The sequence below is a fragment of the Grammomys surdaster genome, unplaced genomic scaffold (genome assembly GCF_004785775.1).
Source record: "Grammomys surdaster isolate TR1022 unplaced genomic scaffold, NIH_TR_1.0 125606, whole genome shotgun sequence".
Lineage (NCBI taxonomy): Eukaryota > Metazoa > Chordata > Mammalia > Rodentia > Muridae > Grammomys > Grammomys surdaster.
The window spans coordinates 597,636-614,533 of NW_021620449.1; the positions used below are offsets into that span (position 1 = coordinate 597,636).

Sequence of the window (16,898 nt, forward strand, 5' to 3'; positions counted from 1 at the left end):
CAGATAGACAACTTAGGGAACAGATCTTGCAAGATGCTTAAAAAGTGATGATGATAGACCAGAAATTTCACTTGAACCACTGCTTTGGAATGACTACAATCACTCTCAGCAGGGAGGATGGCTCCATCTGTGAGTTGCTTGTTCTACCAGCAAAAGGACTAGAGTTAGCCAAGTAAAGAGTGGGTCTGGTGGCATGTGCTGGTCCCTGGGACTCTGTAGCCAGCCAGCCTAGCTACTGAGTGAGCTCCAGGATGTTGAGATACCTTGTGTTGACAGGGTGGTGGATGGCACCTGAACAATGATACCAGATGCTGACTTCTGACTCTTACATTGAGAAAAAGTGGTGGTGGTGGAGGGGGAGGGTGGAGGGGGAGAGGCGAGGCACTGTCACTTGAACTGTCATTGAGACTTAAACTATAATTCCAGTAGGCCCTGAGTGTCAGGACTGGGGTACAGGAGTTGAAGATTTAGGCAGAGCATAGAGAACCCCACTTGAGGCTGAGATATTTTTGCCCTCATTGACTGCTTTGCAGACTCATGCTGAAGCAGGAGAGAAGGGGTTTGCCCCAAACCAGGTCCATTATGCTGATAGTTTAGCATAATTATGTTGTTGACAAATTCCTCCTAAGAAATTATCTCATGTTTTCCTACATAGAAGGCAAATTAATAACATTTATTCAGAGACTTCGCTCTATACATACCACAGAGCTCCTTGGAGAGCACAGGTGGGTGGGTGCCCTCTTCCTGAGAGCTCTGTTCACTAGCTGTTAAGCTCTTGATTCCTACTCTAATTAATTGCTCTTGTATGCCACTGTCACAGCATCTGAAATCCACACAAGCAGCGGCGGTACACTTGAACTCCTGTAAACTAAGAAAGGTTAAACAGTTTCAGTTTTTAAGATGCTAAAACCAAGTACCTTAAATGGTGCACTTAAAAATTCCAGTACCCCAAAAGGGCTCTTACCATTTTAAAATTAATCACCATTTTCCATGCACCAAACCCCTGTCACTTCCAAAGCAAAGCTCATCGGAAGCATTTAAAACACTTCACGAACAGTAAAACGCCACTCTCTTTGGAGAACCATTAGAGATTATAAATGCTTCAGACATTATTTTTTTCTTTTAGTTTAAGTGTCTGCCTTCGAAAGCTTGTCAAGGCACAGACATGGAAAGGAGAAACGATTTTTTTTCCTAAGGAGATCAAGAGAAGATATCAAAACAATCTTAAACCTCCCCAAGGTGGTTTTCTGAGGTAAACTTGCCAGTTGGTTGTCGTGAGCATCAGAACAGGTTTCTGATTTATTTTTTAATTGGTATGGTAAAGTTGAAAACTTTTAAAGTCTTTCAGAAACCAAATGTGTGTGTGTTTTTTTAAATGAAGTGTTCAAAGTTATTCTTCTACTTGTGAAGGTTCTGGGTCTAACTGGATAATAGTGAGCCTTTTTCCATATTGGAGATGTTCTCCTATATCAGCTTATTATGGAATGTATACGTGCAGTCTCTTGAGTGGTTTGCCAGCAGCCAAGCACAAGTCTATGGAAGTTGAGGATGCTGTCATGCTGATCTTGGGAGCAATCTTGTGGTGGTCCTTATGCTTCAGGCTTGTCCCCTTGGGATAGGCGATGTGGCTGAGGAATAAGCACACACTTCCTCCTGGCTCTACCTCAGACTACAGTGTTTGGTCATTCACCCCCATGGTTCAGCTCCACAGAGACGTTCTCAGCATCATCAGAGATGGGAAGTCTAATGACATCACACATTGTGCCTTCTCCAAGGCTTTTGAGTCAAGAAGTGTCAAATGGAGCATGGAGATTTGCCTTTCTAGAAGTTTCCAGGTACTTAGGGGTTGAGGCATCCCTCTATATTCTTGGAAATAACCTCTCCATAGACATAAGCCATCCTTTCATTTTCATCATTTGAGTGACCGCATGGTTTCATCTTCACCACTGTCTGACTCCATGCCAACCTCTGAAAGGGTTGTTTTTGATAGTCCGATATTAATCTTAATGCCCTATTTTTAATTTTCTAACTTTCATACATCATACCTCATCTTCCCATGACCTCATCCTCTTTATTTTTGTTACTCCAAGTAATAGGCCTGGGAGTTAGCTTTCTACTAATGCCTTTGCAAGTTTTAGATCACTCTACTTAACTCTGACCCTCTGAATCTAGAAATATTTTCTAGAGTTATTAACTAAGAAGTAAGACTTCTGTGCCTTGGGATGACTGGAGAAGGGTTCCATTGTGATGGAGGGGAGATTGGTCATTGTAATGAAGCCTTCCCTGAGTTCTGTGATTAATAATTGGTGCTTACTGGGATACTACACTTGCCTATTGTCACTTACCCCTTGATTGGAAGGTTTGGGTACAGATCACATTTGGTCTTAGCCAAAAGGCCGAGAAGTGACTGGGTACAGATCACTATTAGATAGAACACCGTTATTTACTTGCTCCTTCCTGCACATATATATAAAGTGCTTTGACTGTCCCCACATTAGCCTCTGTCATTCTGCCTTTCCATCCTAGACTTATTCTTCCCAATAAGCCTCTCCCCTCTTAATTTCATGTCATGATTTTCTTTTGCACCCTGCTAGTTTGAATTAGGATTACTTAACTGAGCATGAGAAGAGGTTGCTCACTGGAATGTGGGTAACTTACCAGGTTATTCCATTAGAAAGTCTGAGCCTCCCCACCAAGGATGGAATGTTGAGGATCCTAACCTTGTGTAGTCTTACGTAGGTAACCACAGCTTCTGTGAGTTCTGACCTTAATGGAGCTGAATGAAAAGAGGAGAACGAAGCTTTGAGGCATAGTACAGTGTGTCTGAGCAGTGAACTCTATTCTAGCCACATCAAGGAAACTGTCTACACAATTGTATTCATGAAAAATATTCCACACAGACAATCTGTAAAGGCAGGTTTCAGATCAGACATCGTGTGGAGTTAGGATAAGGATTTGAAATTGTCTAGCACTCCTAAAATCTATTGGCTTCCTTTGGGGGGAATGAGAATGTTCTAAGACAGGATAGGAGTGGTGTTTGTTCTGCTCCAGCAATAAACTAAAAGCCGTTAGATCCCACACTAGAAAAGATGGAATTTTATGGTACATAAAATATATGTCAATAAAGCTATTGTAGTGAACAAAATCATCTGATGGGACTAAAGAGTTTTCAATTTTATATTGTAGTGCTACTGCACTACCAGTTGAATATGGGAGACAGGAGTAGAAATGTGTGTGTGTCTGCCTGTCTCTTCATCTGTCTGTCTTTTTCTATTGAGCAACTGCAGTACCACGTTCCCTCTGCCCCCTGTTTATACTCCTCCTCTTCTTTCTTCATCTTCCTCCTCCCCTTCCCCTCTCATTCTCCAGCATTCTTTCCTCCTTTATCACTTCTTCTTTCTCCTGCTTTGTCCTCTTCCTTCTCTCCGTGTTTTTCCTCCTTCTCCTTCTCCTTTGTCCTCTTCTTCCTCCTCTTCTTTTTCTTCTACTTCCAGTTTTTAAGCACATTAGCTTCAAGTCAGTCTAATATTTCAAAACAGCCAAATGTATCCTATTTACCTATTGTAATGATTGTCTTGTGAAAATGGCTCCCAAATCTAAAAAAGGCAGAAAGGCTACAAAATAGGAAAAAAACTGGAATTTACATCTTAAAGACACAGAAAGACTGAAAATTTGAGATAAAGAGAAGTCGGCTCGAAACGTGGCCCAGTATGGAAAATTAATACAACTTCCTCCCTTGTTTCCAGTCCATCTGGATGATTTACAGAAGAGAGCTCTGAGGTTGGGGCAACAGACACTTCCTGGAGAGACAGGGCATGTTAAAGGCAGACTGGAGCTGAGGTCTCTCCCTCCTGTGCTTTTCTCTTTTGCCCTGTCCTTCCTGGTTCTGCATTTTCCTTTGCTTTGTGATTTCCCCCTCCCCCACCCTCTGCCCCCAATTCTCCCTTGAAGGTACACTGAGTTTCTCTGTCAGCTGTCCTGATGTTGTCTCCTTCTTTTGCTCCCTGGAAGCTGCTATGTCACCCTTGGGGAGTAACCTTGATTACTTTCTAGCATCGCGTTGGCTAGAACTTAGCCAAGCTTGGTAAAGTGTTGACACTACATGGCTGCCATATGAATGACATGGCTGAATGGCATGTGTGGCCTGCAGGCTCAGAGCTTGGACAATATGGACATTGAGTGCCCTGAGTCCGGTCAGACACTGCCACACAGTGACACAGAAAATGTGTCTGATGAATCTGGAGATGCATTCTGACTCCAACACGAGGTTTCTGTAGGAATTTGACCTTTCATAGTGCTAAGTACAGTGCTTGCCACACCAACATAGTGTTTCAATATTTGCTCTGCCTTCTACTAAGCCCCTGGAAAAAGGAAGCCAGATACAATTTTAACACTGAGAACCTAAAACTCTTGAGTTTTCAAGTATCAATTTCAATATGATTTAAACCTTTGAACACTTCTCACCCTGCGTTTTTATCATTGTTGCCAATGTCCGCTTTTAATCAAATATACCAGTGGCATAGCTACGTAGACTATCGCTCTGTCTGTTCCAGATGATTGTGGCTTACACACTGGCCTAGGCATACAACAAAGCCAACCAGAAAGAGCACCTAGCAACCACTGTGTTCCTATCTAAGTGTGTATCAGTTTCTCATCTCATGGCTTTGACCAAATACTTGACAAGAAGCAAACTAATAGAGGAAAAGTTTATTTGGGCTCACAACCTGAGGATGTGGTCCATCATGGAAACTAATATTTCTATGATGTTCACAGTTGCCTCAGTCAGAAGGTTGTTAAATCCAGATGTAGCTGTTTGTCCTCAGCTCTCAAGTCTATACCAGGTTTAGTTCCAAGCTACAGCTCTTTCTAAGCACATATGAGGCTCTGGATTCACTCTTCATCATCATAAAAATAATTCCTACTCAGGTAGAGCTGTGCTCTCAATAGAAATGGTCCAGTTCTCTACCCATAGAGGGGTAAATACCAGTTTGTACCAGTTCCATTCAAATTTACCTATATAGAGGCCTGAAGAATGGAATTTCAAGAGCATACATGGGGCACTGAATCTTAGGACTCCTTGGGCGGCCATCTCTTTATCCTCCACCCTGTTCCTGGTTCCTATTGGTCTATCCATCTTACTAAGAGAAGTATTTCTTCTAGTGTTAATTACTCAAGAGATGGGAATTTGTAGGCACTGAGTTCATCGCGCAGAAATCCCATTTACCAGTTTACCTCCTAGAGAGTGTGTGTGTGCAAAGGCTGAAGAAATGGTTATTTTTAATATCCCTGTCCTTAGAAAAATTGGCACACCAGAGAAATAGGAAACAAATATTTTCATAAATACAAGTTCAAAATGTGGAATGGACATTGCCTAACTTCATCCTTCAGCACACACCTCAAATTGCCCAATGTCCCCATATGAAGGAGTCAGCTTTTTTACGTCTAACTATTGTCTCTCTCCTTCTCTGGGTACCACATGCTCTGTTGATTCTCATCTTTCTGCCAGGTTCTGAGTCTTCCAGCAGCGCAGGCTCCTCAGGATCACTGTCCCGCACCTACCCGCAGAGCACGGCCCTGACCTCTAGTGTGGCAGCTGGTTCTCCTGGCTGTATGGCCTATTCAGAGAATGGAATGGGGGGCCAGGTTCCTCCCAGCAGCACCAGCTACATTCTCCTCCCACTTGAAAGTGCAACTGGCATCCCGCCTGGAAGCATCCTTCTTAATCCACACACAGGTCAGTACTCACCTGCTCCGCTGGAAACACAAGTTATTAAAGGTTTATTCCTCTGTTTGATAAGTAAAATTTGCTATCAAGTTTTCTGAAAAAATACTTGGGTAGGAGACAGAGTGTGAGGACTACTTTCAGTGTCTTTGGGGAAGTCTGGATTTACAACTATGTATGTAAATGCATCAACATTCATATAGATCAGACACTTCCCAGGAGTCATCCCTTCTCAAGAGTTAGGGCTGAAGCCCCGTGGTAAGTTACTTGCATGCCATGACTAAGGCCTTGGGTTTAATGTCCAGCCCTAAAAATGGACAAGAATAAAAGGAATAGGAGGAGGAAGAGGAGAAGGGAGAGGAGGAGGAGGAGGAGGAGGGAGAGGAGGAGGAAGAAGAAGAGGAGAAGGAAGAAGAGGAGGAGGAAGAGGAGGAGGAGGAAGAGGAGGAGGAGGAGGAAGAGGAAAAAGAAGAGAAGGAAGAGGAGGAGGACATTAAGTAGCAACTGAGGCAACATCCTCTTCTCTTGGTCCCTTTTTTGTTTGTTTGTTTGGTTGGTTGGTTGTTTGGTTGGTTGGTTGGTTGGTTGGTTTTGGACATGGAGAGTTTTATCCTCTTCTGAGGACCTAAGATGAGGGTCAGCTGTGTGCTGAGCTGGGCTATGCTAACCAAAGCTTAGTGCCTCTCACACTTAATGCTCAGTGAGCCTGTATTACATCTGAAGTATTTTTCACTTGAAGACATTTAAGGAATGCAATGAATCCCTTAGATTCCTGGATCCCAGGTCCCTGATTAGAGAAGATTTAGGACTCTCCCAGCCCCTGCAGGGTAAGAAGAACCCACATGAGTAAAGAAAATAATGACAAGCATTAAATAGCCCCTCCTGGGGATAATAGACCCAGCCTGCTTAGAGTGGGGCTGGGAAAATGTCCCTTCCATTATTATGGCTCATTCCATGATGAGCAACAATTTCCCTAGGGGATAGTTAACATTCATCTTAACAACAAAGAACCAGGGCCATTGAGGTTCTAGCCCCCATAGATAAACTGAAGAGAATGCTTATGGAAGTCTGCCTTGGCCCCTTCCTCTTTGTCATCATTGGTTAGGATCTCAGAAGGTAAGGAGATTCTTCTGGCTGAAGTGTAGCAGCCTCCCTAAGAAACAGATCAAAGCCCTGTGCCATAGAGAGCAGAGTCCAGAATATTTTTAGAGCTGTGCTGACAAGTTTGGCATTCAGAGCTTGTTATTGGGGATTGGAAAGAATGGGATTCTCTGAAAGGGAGTCTGAAGTGTAGCTCTGGTATGTAGAGCATTACTTCAGTTATCTATGCTTGAATGTCAAGAAGCAGCTGAACATCTCACAAGAGCGATTGACTGGGTCTGCTCACATGGTGAGTGCTACTGGCAATTAGGGTCCTTGGCACAACATGAGAACTACAGCAAAGTGGTTCCTGAAGTAACTGCCTGTTCTCATAAAGCATATGGCCCGTTCTCAGAGCATGGGATTTGATGGAGACATTCTGAAAGTACCATAAGTTTGAGAGAACAGAAACCATAATCATTTTACCGAAAACCACTTGAAAGCCTAAGACTGGGTACTTCTAAGAGGCATTTTCTGAACGGCTCAGGTTTTATTGGGATTACTGCAAGCTTCATAAAGGATAGTAAAGGAGACCAGTATCATATCCACTACTCTGGGCCCTGAGTGAAGGATGATTGGATTGCTGGTGTAAAAGCTTTTGCTGTTGAGTGGATTGAGGGCTTGCAGAGAGGAGTCGGGACAGAACATTCATTTGTTTGATTTGTTTTAAGCAGAATTCCAGAGTGTTCTCAAAAAGGCACAAAAGTATGTTTTGCAGAGTATTGTTAGTAATGATAGTGTGGCTTTGCATATGTTTTTATATATTACTATACGCAATCTAACTTATTTAGCAAAGAAATAGAATTCGGCTGGTGCCAAGTTCTGATTCTCATTCATTGGATGGAGTCACTTGAGGCTGTTATCAAAACATCTCCTTTGAGAAAGGTTCTCAACTAGAGGAAAGGCACTGCTAAACGGTTTCTTTACAGACTTTTGTTTGCTTTGACACATGCTAGGCACTGAACTATCCCGCACAAATGACCACAGTTATTGTATTTTATAACATGGCTGAGCCATGGGAGGTGAGAAGCTACATTTCCTGGCTAGGTGGATGGCTCAGTGGTTAGAGCACCAGCTGTGTCACCCTGAGGACAGGAGTGAGGACCCTGGCACTGTAAAGGCCTAGTAGGCATGACAGTTTGCCAACAATTTGAGACATGGAGAAGTGGAAACAGGAGATGCCTGGGACATACTGATTAGCAAGACTAGCCAATTCGCATGCTCAGACACAGACACCTGTGCCCACATACATGCAAAAATACAGACTCACATATACAAAGTCCGTATACACATGAAAGAAACAAATTATATTTCTTTTTCTAGAGTGCTTTTAATTTCATTGATTGAAAATACAAACGTGCTGGGACAGAGAGATGGATCCATGGTTAAGAACACATACTTCTCTTAAAGAGGATCTGTGTTTGACTCCCAGTGTCTAAGTCAGGTTGCTCACAAACACCCTTAAATCCTCCTCCATGAGCTCTGACATTTTTGGCTGTTGTAAGCACCCACATACATGTAGGCACACACTTAAAACTTATGAGAACTAATAAACACACATACACACTGATAAGTGATAAAGATAAAACCTTAAGAGGGATAGGCATGCATGCTTGTGTTTAAAGTATGTTACACATACTATACAACTGTCAGAAGTATGTGTATGTGTGCAAGGTAAGTACACACGTGACATGTACCATATGATTCTTATATGACCTCTATTGTAATTTATATCTTCTGGGCTGGAACCCATCCTTTACTGCTATGACCATGGGTGAGAAATCACTCTTCATACATTACAAAAACTTTCATGTTAAGCACCAATGGTACCTGACTACTAAGTGAACGAAAGGAAGAAAGAGAGAGAGAGAGAGAGAGAGAGAGAGAACTGTTCCTATGCATAGTGGGGAAGAAGCTTTATTGTCATATGAGGGAGAGCATAGCCAGAGGCAGGGACGTTTGGGGCAATCCAGTGAACATGACCCTGAGCTAGACCATGTGAGGAGAGGAGATAGGGAAGAAGAGAGAGCTGAGAGAATAAAAAGTAGAGGAAAAGGCTAGATAACCAAAATGTCTGAATTATATAAGGGATGGCAAGTGGGTGAAGAGCAGCTCAGCCCCTGGGTAGGAGAAGTTTAGGGTAGAAAGCACAGTATGCTACCCATACCCTGCAACAGCTAGTGACTGAGGGATTCTGGGAGAACTTGGTAGCCAAGTCTACTTTGATATGTTAAATAGGCACCTCAGTTACCAGTTTGTCCTGGGTTTGAGACAAAACACTTTCTTTCCCATTCCCTTTGTAATTTTGCTTGTTGTTGCATTTCAAATAACTGGGAAAAAACCCTGTACAATTAAGTAATTAATTAACTGTATCATTAATTACATTTGGATCCCCTAGAATGTATTCCCTAGAATGCAGACTTCTAGGTAGAATAAAAATGCTGGATGGTTACCGGTGAAATAAATATCTATCAATCATCCCATGTGTTTATCTGATAGCACAGTGATTTCCCACCCAATGTCCCAATGTAGTATACTTGAGAATGGGCTCCATGCACACATTTGTAATTGACTGATCTTGCAAGGTTGAGTCAGTGGGTGAAGGTGCCTGTTGTCAAACTTGAATATCTGAGTTTGATGCTGAAACTCATATGAAAGGAGAGAACTTGACTCCTACAAGTTGTCTGATTTGTTGATAGATGTGTGGTACATGAACATGTGTGTCCCAGCCATGTGTCTACTTCATGGAACAAAGAGTAGAATATCTTTTGTGTGTACAGTGAGCTTACCTCTTGCTATGCCCTAAACATACGGTATACTGAGAACCTTTCTGTAGGTTCCTGTAGCTCCCCAGGACTGCCATGGTTATGAATTTCATGTGTATATGGAAGTATAAAATGGTGTGTATGTGTGTGTGGTATGTGTGTGTAGTATATTTACTCATGGTTGGATAGAAGCCAAAGGAGGATGTCAGATGTCCTGTCCCATAGCTCTCCACTTTATTTTCTTGAGACAGAATCTCTTTCTGAAACTATGGTTAGACTAGCAGCCAGCAAGCTGTAACAAACAATCCTGCTGTCTCTGCCTCCCACAGCATGGATGTACCAGGCAAGCATGCAACAACACCAGCTTTTTGCATGGGTGGTAGAGATTCACACTCGGGTCCTCGTACTTATTCAGCAAGGGCCCTTACCTACTGAGCCTTCTCTGCCTCCAGATGTTTGAATTTTGTCTTGGCCACAGCCTTGTCTCTCACTCAGTCTCACTCAAGCCCTTGATTCCTCCTGCTTATTTTCAGGTACCTAAGTGAGAAAGTAGTCACAAAGCTTTGTGTTTGTTTGTTGGTTGGTTGGTTGGTTGGTTGGTTGGTTGGTTGGTTGTTTTTCCAATGCTGCCATGCCTGCCAAGCAAGTCTAGGCTCTTCCTCATGCCCTTCCTTCAGCTGTCCTGAATACAGGCTCCTTTGGGTAGATTTGGCAGAAGTTTCATTGTAATCTACAAATGCCAACAGCGGCTGTCCCTGCACGCCGTTTAGTCACACTGCCTTCTCTTCATCTTGAGAAAAGTCCACGACTGTGTAAGGACACAGAATTTGGGTCCCTCATGCTGAGGAGGCTCTCAGAACTTCTCTGTCAGGTGCTCCTGCTGGGCCTCTTCAATCCTAGACTTTTATCAGGATTCCCAGGCATCTGTTTATCCAAAGTGCTTCCACATTGGTCTCAAGTGTGACTAGAAATGTTGCTGTACTATCTGTCAAGATGTCCTTCAAGGGTGGAGTTGATCCTTGTCTATCGAATGCTTTGTCAACATGACCTTCTACACAGTATGGAAAGAAAAGCCCCCGCCCCCCCACCTCTTCCCTTACCATTCTATCAAGTAGGAACCAGACATGCTTTGGTGTCAAGAACTTATGGCTATTTTATTTCTTATGTGACTTCCTTGTGTGTGTTTCCTTGTTACTAAGATATTTATAAACTCGTGGAAAGGGAACATTTTCAGTTATCTTTTATAACACTTTCTGGGGGACCCAAGCATGCCAGTGCCTATGGAGGTTAAAAGACACTGTGCGGGAGTCAGTTTTCTCCCTCCACTGTGGGCATCCCTGGAATCAAACTCAGATCATCAGGCTTGGCAGCAAGAGGCTTTACCTACTGAGCTGGCTCACTGCCCCAGAGTTAAGTGTAGTTTGTTTCCTTTCTTGCAAAACAACAAAATGTTCTGCTTTATGGGATTATTCAATAATGACCCATTATTGAAATAATAGCAGATATGTTGACGTGGACCATGGACGACTTTCTCAGTTAGTATGTTTTTGAAAGGAATGTGGATTTTTACACTTAGTCTCTTTCTCTGACCCTGCTCTGAACTAAGGGTACCCTAGTTTATTTCAGACATCAAGCATGCCCCCTGAGCCCGCCATGCACGCTGTGGCCCACAGAATCTGCTCCTACAGCTTTTACCACAGTGGCTTCCATCAGACTGAATAAGCTCAGGCTCAACCAGACTCCCCTCACCCCCCCAACCTTCCCCCCCACCCCCGCAGTCTGCCTCAGCTGTCACTCAAACTAATTGCTTGTATTCAGTGTAATTGTATCTGGATTGGTGGAATTCAGCAGGCACAGGAGCTGCTGTGGTCTGACTTGAAAGCCAGCAGCTACCTGGCCCAGGTGTCCTGGGAAGTTGCTTTTGTTCTCTTCTCTGGCAGCCTTGGCTTCCCTCAGCTCTGCCACCTTTCCTGGGTGAGCATCAAACCAGCATTTGACTCTTCCTGTTCTTTCCAGGCTGCGCCATCTCTATCATAGGAATCATTAGAGATCTCAGAGGCAATTATTTTGGGCCATCTCTTGCTTTGCACCACAGTGTGCTAATCACATTTCAAGCCGAGACTGTAGAGTTTATCACAAAGGACATCTGAGCATTTGGGGTTATAATCTAACCAGAATTAGAGGTAGATTTTCATATGTCTAGGAGGTGGTGGTTAGAAGCAAGGTCATAATACAAAAGAATCCATTCACATATGTGTGAGAGCTAGTGTATATACATGTATGTGTACTTGTGGGTGAGTGTTTATATAGGTGCATGTGTTTTGGCAGGTGTCTGTGGATGAATGGGTGTGTGTGTATGTGTACATGTGTTTGTGTACATATGTGTGTGTGCCCTATGAGGCCACAGGTCAACAACAGATGTATTTCCTCAGTGAGCATCCATCCTGTTTTTGAAACAAGGTCTTTTATTAGTCTGAGGCACACTTGACTGGTCTAGACTCACTGTCCAGGGTGCCCTAGGGATCCCCCTGACCCCACTTCCCCAGCACTGGGGTTAAAAGAAAACTGAGCATTAGAACAGTCAAACCATTGATAGAATGTGGTTTTATTTTCTATTAATTAATTTATTTACTTTACATCTCAATCATAGCTTCCCTTCCCTCCTCTCCTCTCAGTCCTAGAAATGTTTTTAAACTGAAACAATTTTTAGTCTTTTCCACATTGTTGGCTTTGGGGAACAATGGATCACAAGTTTTGAATCTAGAAAAAAAACTTGGTTTTTATGGGGAAAAAAGTCACACCATAAAATGTAGATAAAAATTAAAAGGCAATAGTAAGAAAGCATGTGTCTGAGACATTATGAACTTTAAAAAAAAGTTACCTAGGTATGGTGGCCATGCCTATAATCCGGCATTTGGGAATTTGAAAAGATCCTGCATCCCAGGTTTCCAGGCCCAGCTCAATATGAAGACATTCAACTTAACCAACGTATTTTCTATGTATATATTTCTGCTTTGTTTCCTGCAGCCTTCAGTGGTATTAGTTCTGAGACTACTGTCATAATGTCTTTAGTTCTAGGAGGTATATTTGTTGATATGCAGTGATTAAAGATTCAGACATAATATGTTTCCTCCTATTTCATAACAGTCCACTGTGTTGTGAAGTTTACATGAGTTTTGCATCTAGAATAGCATGCTTCCTTGTGTCAGATTTTAGATCTCTCTCCTTCTCACTTCTTGTTGCTAATTTCCTTCCCATGAGATTACCAATCCTAGCTTGTTCTGCCTCTATATGAGTATGGGTATCAAGGCAAGGTCCCATGTCATTTGTATCCTTCTAGTTCAGAATAACGGGTGCTCCTGAAAGCCCCGTATCTCCCTCAGTACAATGGACAGGCTCAGAGGTTCAGGATATGTGCTGTTGGAGAACTCAACTTGCTTCTGACACCACCACCTAACACCCAGTGGGGAAGGTTTTCCCTGGAACACCATACTGGTCCTGGGAGTCCTACCTCTACTAGGCATTCTTCTCAGGCTCCCGCAGTGCACTTCTGAGTTCATCTGGTAGAGAAACACCACCACCACCACCACCACCCCAAGTTCTCTATTCCCTGTAGGGCTGCCAGGTTATGGGAACGTGAAGAAAGCAGTTGGCTGCTACATGGATCAGTTTCCTCGTGGACCATGTCTTCTCCCTCCTATGACAACACAGAAGGAAGCACAGCTGCCCTGGCTTCCGGCTGGTTTGTCTGGATGCTCACGCCTTTGATGATGGCTCTCGGTTGTCATCGTTACTGTCAGGGTTCTGAGTCATTCTGTGTCCTCTTTACATATATTCTGATAAGTCAGCTATCTTGGGTGCATCAGAAACTGAATGGACTTTGGGGCATCACAAGGCGGAGGCATATCTCCCTCCCTTACCGCTTTAATTTGTTGTTCTTGCAAGTGTTCATTTCGCCAAATAAATTTCCTGGACTCCCTGAGATGAACTTTACTTCTGTCGAGGGAGAGAGAGAGAGGGAGGGAGGGAGGGAGAGAGAGAGAGAGAGAGAGAGAGAGAGAGAGAGAGAGAGAGAGAGAGAGAATATTCACAGGGTTGTTGTTGAAAGAGGTGACATTTGCGGTCAAAACCGTGTCTGCCACAGCAGAAATGTGCTCTCTTTTTACCCCCCCCACCCCATCTCCTGTTCTCTCACCTCCCACCTTTCTCTCTGTAAGCCACAGCCCCCATCTCCATGTCCCTGTGAGCCTCTACTTTCTCCATCATCTTTTTCCAGACTGCAAAGCCACATGGTTGCTAAGTAGTCATCAATATCCCAGTGAGCCATCCAATATCTCAAAGGATGAAACTATAAGGTATGGTCCATTTGAAAGATCGTCCTGTGATGAGTTTGATTCCAGCATAAGCCAGTATTGGTCACAAGTGATGGTACCACTGTGTTCTCCAAGCAGGGTTGATATCTCTTTAAAAACATAAAACCTGGAAAAGAAAAACAAACTTACAAAATCTGTAGAGAAATGGATGGAACAGAAGAAGTTTACATTAAGTAAGGCAGCCCAGGTTTAGGAAGACTGCATATTTCCTCTCATATGTGGACTTAGCTTCCAATTGTTGTTTGTTTGTATGTATGTATGTATGCATGTATGCGTGTATGCATGTATGCGTGTATGCGTGTATGTGTGTATGTATGTATGTATGTATGCATGTATGCATGTATGCATGTATGCGTGTATGCGTGTATGCGTGTATGTGTGTATGTATGTATGTATGTATGTGTGTATGTGTGTATGCTTGTGTGTATGTATGTGAGAAGTATGTAGGTAGAAGTATGGTGACTGGAAAGGGCCCATGAGTGATGAGAGAAGAGACAGTAAGTGAGGGAGGTGGGGTAAGAGAAGACATTTGTAACTAGAAGGGGGACAAAAGGGGAAGAGGGTACAGTGGGGATGGGGTGAGAGAGATGGGGGGATGAATCAAAACTAAGCATGTAAAAAAAGCTATGGGGACCCCTGCTACTATGTATACTCATTAAGTAAATGAGTAAAGAACCACAGCTCTCCCCTGTCGTGCGCTTAGAGAAGGGAGCGGTAGATTCACTCCATTTCCTTGTGTTGTATATGCATTTGTGCATCTGTAATAATTCTTATTTGGTGGCCAGACTGAATGGAAATGAAAATCAATGTTTTGGCAGATAACTTGTTCCTGGAGGTAGTCCGAGTTCCGTAATCAGTGTACATTATCTCGCTAACTGAAGACTGTGAGAGGCAAGACACAAAACAGGGTTATACAGGGATTGCCTCTCCTCAGGCCTGTCTATGGGTTCCACTGCTCACAGCTGCCCTTTGCCTGGCATATCTCCCTGAAGGAGGAGGGTTTGCTTGCTACTTCTTAAATTGCTAAGTGCTCACACTCTCATCCAGCTTAAGCTAGTTTGGGTCACAAGCAGGAACACACTGTCCTTGGAGCAGGGTCTTGAATTCCTCTTGGGTGTGCTTTTACTTTAGGCTATTTTCAGAGATTCTGTGAGAGTGCTCTCTTTCCTGCAGGGAAGACAGTGAGACCCTCAACTGAGCCCAGGTTTTGTATGCCTTCGTTTCAGGTCAGCCCTTTGTGAACCCGGACGGAACTCCTGCGATATACAACCCTCCTGGAAGTCAGCAGACGCTGCGTAGCGCCGTCGGTGGGCAGCCCCAGCAACCCCCACAGCAGCAACCTTCGCCTCAGTCTCAGCAGCAGGTCCAGGCATCACAGCCCCAGATGGCAGGGCCACTGGTCACTCAGGTGAGGAGCTGACAGAGCGATGAGGGCACATAGGCTTCAGGTCAGCAATCCATCTGGGAGAAAAGATGTGAAGTGTCACTTCCCATGATACCTGCTATGTTCTAAGCAGGCTTCCCGGGTGAGCCTCCTTTTTATGTGCATTTTACCTCTTAGTTCTTGGGCAACATATGTCTGTAAGTCCAGAGCATCCAACCAATTCAAGAGCCCAACACTTAAAGGCAAGTTTTCTGGAACCTTCTCAAGACCAAAGCCATCTGGCTGTGACACACACATCTCTTAAGGACAGCAATGCACTTCCCATAGAATGGGATTTCAGCCCCCCACACTCTTCTGTTATCTGATCAGTGTTTTCTTCCCTCTAGTCTGTCCAGGGCCTGCAGCCATCTTCCCAGTCTGTGCAATATCCAGCGGTCTCTTTTCCTTCCCAGCATCTCCTGCCTCTGTCACCAACGCAGCACTTCCCCCTGGTACAGTATCATAAGCATATCACACACTCATAAGCATAGCATACACACACACACACATACACACACACACACACACAAGCACATGTGCTTATACACAGATACTCATACTTGTGCATGCACACACATGAATGCAAAAGCATGTGCTCATACATACATGTACTCACACATACACACATATGCATGCATACACAGAACATACCTATATGTGCCCGCATCCACACTTGCACACACACAAGCACACAGAGCATTATCACAGGTTCTACAGTTATTCTGTTCAGCTACAGATGATGCTAAATGCATGGCTTGGGCTGTCTGTGACGTCATCATATACATGTAAATGTCTCATGCCTGATTGATACAATCCATCCCTCTAAGCAGCTTGCCTTCTTTTGCCTGTTTTCCCTAAGTTAAATGCTTCTGCATTCTGATATCTTTTTTAAAGTTTACTAGCTAAGTGGCTGGGGAAATGTCAATAAAATGCTTGCTAAGTATGAGGAACTGAGTTCAGATTCCCAGGACCCATATAAAGAGCTGGCCATGTGGTGAATATCTGTAGACTCAGTGCTCTGGAGACAGAAATAGAAGAGCCATGTGGGCTTCCTAGCCAGACAGTCTAGCCAAACTGGTGAGCTCCAGGTTCAGTGAGAGACCCTTTGTTTTAAATCATAAACTGGAGAGGTGTTGGAGGAAGACACCCAGTATTGGCCTCTGATTCCTCACACATAGGCACACCTGTGTATCAGTGCAAACATACATCAACATGAGCACACACACACACACACACAGAGAGAGAGAGAGAGAGAGAGTTTGTCAGCCAAGCACAACCCATTGTCCTTAGACACTGATGTCATGAGCAAACAGGTTACATGATCTTGCTGTAAGAGTGTCAGGATGCAAACCATCAGCTCCCGATGTCAGTGACTCCTAAGAAGCCAGCCTCCTGGTTCTTTTACCTGCTTCCCTAACTACTATGAGTCCTTGTGGAAACAGCACACAATCCATAAGTATCAGGTTACATCCATT

The 16,898-nt window shown here is 43.7% G+C and overlaps 1 protein-coding gene across 32 annotated transcripts in view; it reads left to right on the plus strand.

The window, feature by feature from the left end:
* The window catches only part of Arpp21 (cAMP regulated phosphoprotein 21), a 164,612-nt gene that overhangs the window by 90,438 nt on the left and 57,276 nt on the right, over positions 1–16,898 (plus strand). For 28 of the 32 annotated variants that reach the window (XM_028787084.1, XM_028787074.1, XM_028787079.1 and 25 more), the window contains 3 exons: positions 5,507–5,734; positions 15,227–15,408; positions 15,771–15,875. In XM_028787084.1, the coding sequence (XP_028642917.1) occupies positions 5,507–5,734; positions 15,227–15,408; positions 15,771–15,875 (515 nt within the window). The remainder of the gene's footprint in view (positions 1–5,506; positions 5,735–15,226; positions 15,409–15,770; positions 15,876–16,898) is intronic. The other 4 variants (XM_028787099.1, XM_028787097.1, XM_028787100.1 and 1 more) reach the window with 1 other exon arrangement.